General features: G+C 34.9%; 1 protein-coding gene across 1 annotated transcript; it reads right to left on the minus strand.

Annotated features, from left to right (window-relative positions):
• Window positions 1-240: 240 nt before the first annotated feature.
• On the minus strand, window positions 241-9,144 carry LOC141901391 (exocyst complex component 2-like). Its single transcript, XM_074788599.1, has 28 exons — window positions 9,008-9,144; window positions 8,623-8,751; window positions 8,198-8,368; window positions 7,594-7,729; window positions 7,435-7,478; window positions 7,283-7,352; window positions 7,066-7,190; window positions 6,885-6,965; window positions 6,375-6,520; window positions 6,220-6,301; window positions 6,027-6,129; window positions 5,827-5,939; window positions 5,453-5,494; window positions 4,585-4,662; window positions 4,314-4,364; window positions 3,431-3,579; window positions 3,301-3,351; window positions 3,042-3,217; window positions 2,808-2,929; window positions 2,648-2,721; window positions 2,484-2,567; window positions 2,279-2,400; window positions 2,114-2,198; window positions 1,923-2,039; window positions 1,688-1,829; window positions 1,088-1,328; window positions 758-817; window positions 241-681 (listed from the first exon to the last, which is right to left on the minus strand). The coding sequence occupies exons 2-28, from the start codon at window positions 8,729-8,731 to the stop codon at window positions 570-572; spliced, it is 2,886 nt and encodes a 961-aa protein (XP_074644700.1). The 5' UTR covers window positions 8,732-8,751; window positions 9,008-9,144; the 3' UTR covers window positions 241-569.
• Window positions 9,145-9,867: the final 723 nt, after the last annotated feature.

A 9,867-nucleotide genomic window follows, 5' to 3' on the forward strand; every position in this document is an offset into this window, starting at 1 on the left:
AAGAATCTCGCAAGACGACTTGCGCGTAAAAGGATCACTGGAACATTGTGAAACCATGGGTATCATCGTGATGTCGCGTAGAACTGGCCGTGAAAAAAATCCCTGAGTTGTCTAAAGTGAGAATTCCATGATTTTCCCTGCACAGCACAATGAATTCAGAATTCCCTGACAACCGATTCTGAATGTAATGAAGAGAGACAATACGATTATCATAATAACAAATTTTATTTAATAGCTTGATACAAAAATATATACAGTGTAAGCGTTCATAGACACGTCTCATTGGTAGCAGATTTCAATCTAAATTCTTTTAGATAATAACAATATAATGAATTGCACAGATTTTAATTTGACTAGAAATAAATCAGTTATTTAATCAGATGCAGAAAAGAATCTTAATGAAAAACACAAAAAAAAGAAGCAAAATGAGATTGTTACAGACTGCGCATTATCGTCTCATCTCAACAAGACACAGAAAAACTAAATCATTCCAATAACTTGCAAATACGGTAGATATTGTTTTGGATATATGGAATATCAATTGTTCAGATTACAAAGCAATTTGAATGTTACGCGTATGAATTGCCATTCGTTATTAGATTTGGTAGCGGAACCTTCCTCAAACAGAGAAGATGGAATTTCATATTGGCTTTGAATTGATTCAGAAGATCTTCGAACAATCTACAAATGAGAAAACACGAAATTAACTACAGTTTGACGAGCTTTTATTCCGTAGATGAAGATAACAGAAACTTACTTTTTATCGTTAGTAGTCGTAATCTCTTGAACGCTGTTTAAAGCCTCTTGAAATGCAGCACTGGAAATTGAATACAATCGCTGTTTATTTCGATAGACAAGTGACCATGTATTATTCAATTGGGGAAAAGACCGACTATTATGAAGACCTAACTAAGAGAGGACTGACATGTGAACTCCATTCTATAAGCCGTTTTCAAAACTAAAAGCTCTTTTGAATACGGCTTGTAGAGTTGAGTCGGAACGTCACTACTCACTCTCTTCATCATAATTGACGGCAGTTTCTTCAATATCTCGTGTTTCAATTTTGTATATTAAATAGATTACTTACTTAGCATCATTAGTTTTATACAATTCTACAGCGTCCCACAATGAAATCAGTTCTAATCGAGCCTGAATAGCGCCGTAGTTACTGAACGCTGTAACGCATTGCACAAGTCTCAGTAATTCCTCACAAACGGCTTGAACGACTTTATACATAACCCTCGGTACAAAACCGGGTGAGATTGCGTAAACCTCTGCGTGAACGGAAATCAATCCTAGAAGCGCTTGTTTTATATAGGTACGAACACCTGAAACAATATCGCAAAATTAGAATTGGTAAAACAGGGTCTCTTCCTGGAGTTTTCAAGGAGAAAACTTGAAATTTCAAGGGAGTGTCTGCAACATTTGCATATCCCAATTACAGAAGACTCCTCCTAAATTGGTACTGTTTATCTTGGTAAACCATTTATTCAGTGGTTTTGTAACAAATTCTCATCCTTAAGACTTCCTAAACTCAGTTTTTAATTTGGCAATCACCTTATTACGTAGAAATCCAGGTCCCAACTGCACCTATGTAGGCGTAGTCTAGGGGTAGGTGTAGAGTTTTTAAAGAATCAAGGAGTAGTAGGTACTCTGAATTTATACAGCAACGGTATATGATTCTTACCTTTTGGTTTGGAACAGTTCTTCCAGTCGAATCGTCCGGCGTACATATTTTGTTCTAAGACACCTACTATCGGATTGGATTTCTCTTCGATGTAGGCTTCGAATAGTTTTTCATCCAGATCATCGAATGTCATCTGAGCGGACTGAAAGATAATAAAATGAAATTTAAAATTAAACATAGAAGACATAAATAAACTTGTTACTCGTACACGTAGATATAGTTATCATAAACTTACCCTGAAAACTTTATTCATTTCTGGATATCCGTGTTTTTCAAAGTTATCAATCAGTCGTGGAATGATATGCTCAATCGTGTTGTTACAGTTACTTAACATAATTATCAGACGTTTCTCCTACAAGTATCCAGGTATAACACGATGAAAACAGCCCCAGATAACCCGCATTATCGACCCATTGTTTTACTTACCAGACATGGAACATTATCGCCGAGAGGCGATGGTGGAGATCGCGATAACACTGCGTATATCATAGGTAATGACTGACTTCTTTTCCTAAGAAATACGGGTAAATTTGAAAACAAAATTTCACCGGTTTCGATTTCGTGAATATTCGAACTGTCATCATTCATTACCTCGACCTGTCTTTAGTTGCAGTACCATGAAGCGCGAGTTCTTCTAAAACCGTCGCGAATCCTTGTAGAAGTTGAGTGCACAGCGATGTGGCTTCTTTTTGAATTGTTCTTTGAGTGAAGATCTGCAGAAGAATGATGTGATGGGGATACAATAAATGCACTAAAAGGAATTTGGGAGAAAATTCAGTAGAAAATAGACAAATACCTCTGTTTCTTTCTCCTTGATTTTCATGACAACTTCGTGTAAATGTTGAATGGTATCATTGATGATATTCTCAAACAATACAGGCTGAAATATCGAGAAAAGCTCAAATGAATCATGAGAGTGAATTCACTATAACAAACCAGTGAGATCAATCTGTTCTTTACCAATTGAGTTGTTCCTCCAAATTCATCACTAGATTCCACGTCCCACGTTTCCCTCGTGTGTAGATTATGAATATCTATAATATGAAGAAGTGGTCATAATCCATTTATCGCAATCTCAAAGATCATTTAGAGCTGTAATAATAATATTCTCAATTCCTACCATCAAGGGCTGACTTTAATAGAGTCGTCATGCAATGAGCTCTCATATCAAAAGCTAAATCTTGCAGCACATCTAATGAATCTCCTGGTAAATCAGTGTTTGTTAGAGACATGACGCAAGACCTTTAATAGAACATAATGGATTGGTCAATTTTCCTAGAAACATTAACCTTCATAACAATCGATGAAACAACTAAATTGAAAACTCCCACCATGACACGTATTCAGTACTAACCGTACATATCTAACACAATGAGGAAGCCATGCTCCAGGTATATCCAATCGGGCATCAGGCCAATAACCAAATATTTCTCTTTTAGTCTTATCCCGTGATAAATTCTCCAGGGTCACTGGCAGAAAGGCAGCTCTCAGTAAATTTGTGAACAAATTTATGACTTCTTGGATCATTTCCTACCCAGGAATAGAACAGAAAGGGTTAAGATAATAAAAATCCGTTCATTCTATTCACTAAGCTTTTTTCACTTGGGTCTAACCTTAAATTGTGCATGTTTGCTCGTATCAACCTTCAGTTTTTGTTCACCAGACTGAAAAGATAAATAGTCAGTGCTTACATTACGAATAATAAACAATTCATATAGATACAGATAATATCACAGTACAAACTTCTTTCAGAACAAGTTGTCCAGCGAAATAGGCTTGGCCGAGTTTCCAAAGATCTGGAAATGTCTCAGTGATAGTAGCAGTCAGTTCTTCTACGAATTGAACTTTCTGTGGAATTCTAACTTGAGATGATGTCGTGTTGTTATTACCACCTACAAAAACAAACACGACAAATTGTGTTTGTGAACTGAACAACGCCCATAAACTGCGTGAATTTGTTTTACAAGAATAGAATTATCTGGAAGACGTTGACAAACATCATTTACTACTAAAGCATAAAAAACCTACCACAAACACCTGAACAAAAATACATTCAACAATATGCAGTTTTAATAAACCTTGTGTTCAGACAATTATCTATTAATTGCAAGTAAGACATCGTGTGTGTGTTTGTGTGCGCGAATAGATTTTTAGCATAGTTTCTAAATTGCAGAGCTTTTTTTATAGTAGATGATTCATGAGTACGATATTCTTAAAACTACAAATCTTTCATTGAATTGTTATTCAGCCTGCTCAATTATGTGCTACCTAAACTCTACCACAAGTGCATTTACTTTCACTACAACACACCTACCCAAACCTAATACGTACATAAATAAAATTGCAATTCTATTTGCATCGCTTTTATATACAACTAATGGAATGTACATTTCACTTTTTACTGTGCATGAAAATCGGATACTTTGGAAATTTTAAGATTAATGCAACAGTATGAAAATCTCAAGGCGGGTCGCGTTCAATATTATAATACGTCAAGGCAGGGAAATATTTCATGGATAGAAAATGAATGGAAAATAAAATTTGCTGGATTTTCTCCTCATGATCTTGATTTAAGCAGCAGCAGTGAAATAAATCCAAATCTATATGCATTTCTGTGCATACATACCCAGCAACTCACGAGTTGATCCAACACAAATACTATGATGCCGGGGCATAACTGTAATATTATAGTTGTTTTTAATACATGTAACACTTAAACAATCTACCTGGAGGGATTAAATTCATGAATGAACACATTTTATGTGTAGCGCATTTTGTTAGCAAGCGTTCCATCAACATCACGCATAAAAACCCGATTAAAAAGACAAAATCTCATCTCTAAATCGTATTCATCGAAATAAGAATCTTTGAAAATATCCGTTAAAATGATGACATACCTTTCCCCAATGGTTTAAAACTACCAGTCGGTACATTCAGGGTAGGTACAGCCAGTTGCCCTTTATACTGTTCTCTATCTGAAAATAACAATTCAGATCCTACAAATCACGTAACATTCTTTTACAATTCAACGAAAATGAGATGATTATGTTTTGTACATCTCAAGTATTAATAAACAATCCCACAATCGATGACATCTTACAGATTACTGTTTCTCTGATTTAGTTTAGTCTCAAAACTGTTAAACTTATGGAGCCCTGGAGGTTGACACGGTGAAAAATGTTCCCACGAAAAAATTATTTATTTTCACCATGTCACATCCAGGTCTCCGCATAAACTGATAAATCTAAGATATCATTACCGGTAATTGTTGGATTGTTTATTATCTTCCACGCTGAGAATAAATCATTCTTTACGTCATCTAAAACATTACTAACAATGTTGCATAAGGTAAAGAGTTAAATATGCACATGCAAAATTATGCATATGAAAATACTATAGGGTCTAAAGATTCAATATCATTAATGATGCATGTTAAAACGAGGGGATTGTCGTTCGATAGAATGAAATAAGATGACCAGATGAATTTGTGTTAATTCTACCTAAGACATTCACATTAAGGCAACAGATGTTTTACAATAAACATTCGAAAGCTATATGTAGTATGTCGTTTCACTAAACCGCGCATAGTTCACAGGAAAATAGGCAGGTAGAGTTAGGCTTAGCGCAGTCAACATAGGACATTTACAACAATGAAACAAGAAACAAAATCTTCATTTACACAGGACACGATTCTAAACTAATGGTGTTACACGTAAATTGGCATTTTACTGATAATTATAGGCAAAATGGTTACGATATTGGTACCTTCAATAACTGCTACTTCATCTCGAGCAGTTGCATTTTTAACTGTCAACAAAAAGATAGATTATAAACCATAACAAATCTTTGAGTGAAGTATATAACAAAAACTCTGATTTAACACATAAGAGGTGCAACAGAACGATTCTCAATCCATAAATCTAGGCATGTGACTTAAATGAATAGATGAATTAAAAATTCTCCTTCTGTAGGACATTTATTTCAATGAAGACATCTAGCTATTATCAGGTAAAATCATTCCACCTGATGATGGCCGCAGTCACCAGCTGAAATGTTGTGGTTTTGTTTTAATAAACATTCTAAATTTTATCTGTGTGCTGTATATGTTCATTATCTTAGAATAGTAAATATAAATTCACCTGCACTTAAATGTCCTTCTTTACAGTCCAACATCAGATCCGTCAGCCATTTCTGTTGATGGATAAGACATTCCCAGGCTGGATCACCGCGCTGTTCTAAGTTTACTAGATACCTAAAACATACAAAACAGCGTGCAATTTACACACCTACAATAGATTATCATACTCTTCAAAGCAATCCTTCAACAGATCTGAAATACCTGATCAGTTTCTTTTGTTCTTCTAGAGTCGATGGAAATTTCAGTAGTTTAGAATGTAACATCTTTCGGAAGTCTGATATGCGTTTTTCAACCTCTTCATAAACTGTAAAACAAGTTCTTTTAATAGAGAATTCGCTGAATGTAAAAACAGCTTCTCCTCAATCAAAGTACGTTTCCAGATCGAATATTGTACCTTTTTTGAATATGGGTACTTCAGTCTGGCCAAACAGCGACCTTGCACGAAGATAATCATTAATAACAAGATCATAGTCACCCTGGAACAATAGATAGTATTTTCATATGAATAATGCAGGCATCTCATGCATTTTAACCCCAGTTATCACTGACCTTTTTAATATTTTTATCAATGCTACACGGTAAATTGAAGAGAAATTTGAAACGTTGTAAAACGCTGAGAGCGTTACGAGTTGCATCAGCTCGATCTTTCCTGCCGAGCACCTCTTGGAACAGAACATTCGCACACTCATTACTCTCTGAAATTAAAATCCATTGATGATTCATTCTGTTTCTAATAAGAAATGGATGAATAGTTGCTGCTTTCCTCAATTCATTTTTGAGTCTCACAATAAATCTCATTGAATTTTTATAGAATTTATCAATATACACTGATTGTAATCATACCTTAGTTTGTTTAATAGCGTTTTGTTTTGTTTTATAGTTAAGTGCAGACTTTTTATCGAATTTATCAATATATACAAGTAGACTGATTGTAATCATACCTTAGTTTGTTTAATGGCGAGTCTGGAAGTGCAGACTTATGCCCTGCTTGAATCAATAACATGGATTCACTGGGGTTTAGACCCTGTATCTATGTTTAAAACTATATAAGTCACTTACTCGCAAGCAGAAGTTCCAATCTATCAGTGAGTGAAGATCCCTTCTGACTGGTTTCATCTTCTAGTAATTTCCTATGCATCGCTGAAAGGTTAAATAAATAATTATTTCAATTTTCTTTTAGTTGATATGGTATAATTGTATTATGTTAAAGGATTGCAAATACAATGTTCGATGACCATACCTTCAAGTGTATCCAAACAATCCATAAAAGTTGTCAAATTAGCTTTTACAAATGATAAAGGACCTTCTGATCGATGGGATGACTTGTTCTTGAGAAAAGTTAAACCATCTTTAAGAAATTCAAATCTGTAAATAAAGAAAAATATTGATGTCGTTTCATCAGTTAGAAATACAATAAAACTGATATATCTATGAATTTGAGAATTGATTGAGCTCACTTTGTTCCGTGATGATTTTCTAATAGAAACCAAACAGGATCGAAATTTTCTTGACAAACATTTCCAGAACCTACAGTTGATAATATTGAATACCATTGCAACAACATGTTGCATATACTGTACATGAAATAATATGATCGATCAATGCTTACCATCCGGAAAAAGATCTTGCAATTCTTCTTCAGAGAATTTACCCCTTAACAAAGCGTCAACAAAAACTTGATAGTTTGACGTATGAACAAATGATTCTGGATATATTGATATTGAGTTGATATCATTTGGTAAATATTTGAAGATGTTTTTGTACTCACGTGTTTGCCCCTTCATCAGATATTCCTAGAGGATCTTCTTGAACTTTCATTATTGGAGATGACGGACGATTTCTGCCAATAACGGGAACAATCGTTTTCGATTCATCGATCCAAACATTTGACTCCTGTAGCGGTCCTGAAAAACCAAATCAATCGGCATCAGAAGAAATGATCATTGATTCAATTTCCAAGTTTTTCTGAGTACTTCATGGGGTATTTTTTCAATCTTCCCAAATGGAAATGGGCCTCCGTAAAGTGAACATACAATCATACTACAGAGAAGTCAAGAATTTTATGGTGACTAGCTGATAAAGGTGATTTTCGAGAAAAATTGTCGAAGAAAAGTTGCCCTTGGCAAATGCTACATGACATGTAAAATGAATTTCAAACATATTCTCCAGAGATAAGAGAAAAATTTATCAAATTCCAAATATTTCGAACCAGGAAATATCAATTCAAGATTCCCAAGTTTCTCCAATTAAGTCAAGTTAAGTGGTAACTATGTTTGAATAACAAATAAGACAGGTTTTAGTGATTAACGCTAAATGAAGATTGTTTATTTGGTGCTATAAGCAGCACGTTTATACATAAAGTCAATCCTTACCAATTTTCACTGAAATTCCTTTAAAAGTAACCGTACACGTGCCACACCCTCCTGATTTAGTTGTTATAATTACTTCTCCGATGGCCCTCGCCAAACCAGTTCGAGCTTTGATTTTGTTGGGAGCATTCCATTCGGCTGACATTATACATTCAACACCACATATCAGAATACCTATAGTGCACACAGGAATGGGACAATACAGTGAATAACAACATTAACTCACAAGTGAAGTCCTGTCTATAAATCAGTTGATGAAAAACCCATGATAATGAAGAAACATTACAGAGAGCATTCGTGTCATTAAAAGGTCGGCCATCTTAGACTTAGGTCTGATCTACAGCAGCTCAAAGTAACAATCGTTTTCTTTTTTGTCTCTAATCCGGACATACATTCCCTTCATGATCTGGTTGGTTTAGTAAACTTACTGATAAGATCCCTTTGGTCGCGTCCGAGATTTTCACCGCGTAGCGTTACCTTCGTACCAGGAGGACCTTCTTTAGGAGATATACCAGTAACAATCGGTGCAGCCATCATCCAAACCTCTAAAACTAAATCTATAGGGTTAAAACTGCAAACATTATTTATTATTGCAATGTAATGTTATGATGATGTATTGATTGATTATTGCTTGAGATCGAGATCAAAAACATTTTGTGTCAGGCTCTAGGGCTAATGTCTATTTATTAATGGATGAGACCTGTTTTTCTGGGATGATATTTTGCTTACTTTTTTGTTTTGGGGTATAATATACATCATTTATGACGTCTTGACTTAACAGAATGCCAAAAATCGCATAACATATGCTCTCACCTTCTTGGGATAAATTTGTCTAAATTGTAAATTTAACAAGTAAGCATCAAACACGTATCTCATCTGAGTACTCTGGGTATAGTATAGTACAGTGTGATTTAGATTTATAGATCTCATCGGGTTTCTTGTTGATTGAAATTGAATTTCATCCACGAAATTAGTTGAGTCGCGCGCTCAGATCCTACTGTCGCATTCACCCAATTATATTCAATTCAAGATTTTATTGCTCATTGTGTTTTACAAATGAAATCGGATTGTACGAAATATAGTTAAGAAAAATAACAACATTAGATCTAACTGCAAAAATACACTATAATGAAAAATACACAAATACACAAGAAAAATCGAGTTAAAAAGTCAACCTTCTTCGTAGACTGGTTGCCTGTCCCCAGTCTACATAATGTTTGGACGCTAACAGGGAAGCGCTCCGGGTTGGAGCTTCTTGTCAATACTAACCTAATGGCTTTGCTCCATTGACTAGAAATACATGAAGTAGCCTTTTCCTTGCACCTGTAATTCTCACACGCTAGACATTTTTTCGGCTAATAAAGATTTTTATCAGTTTAAAGCCGTGAACGCATTCGCTTCCATGTGACACGAGGCATGACTGACAAGAAGGTGCAATGGACAATTCTACTATGGAAGACGGCATGCCAGTTCCCATTTGCTAGTTGTCAAATGCCACTTGCTAGTTGAAGATTTTTTCGATCCGTTCACGCTAGCGCCACCTCAATATATGTTTCCTTAAAGATATTTACCATAAGGCAAATCTATCACGTCAAATTAAATTTGATTTTAAGTAAAAAAAAAATCCCAAAATATTGTATTACTGGTTTCAAACATGTTTTCTCATGACAAAA

The sequence above is a fragment of the Tubulanus polymorphus genome, chromosome 3 (genome assembly GCF_964204645.1).
Source record: "Tubulanus polymorphus chromosome 3, tnTubPoly1.2, whole genome shotgun sequence".
NCBI classification, from domain to species: domain Eukaryota; kingdom Metazoa; phylum Nemertea; class Palaeonemertea; order Tubulaniformes; family Tubulanidae; genus Tubulanus; species Tubulanus polymorphus.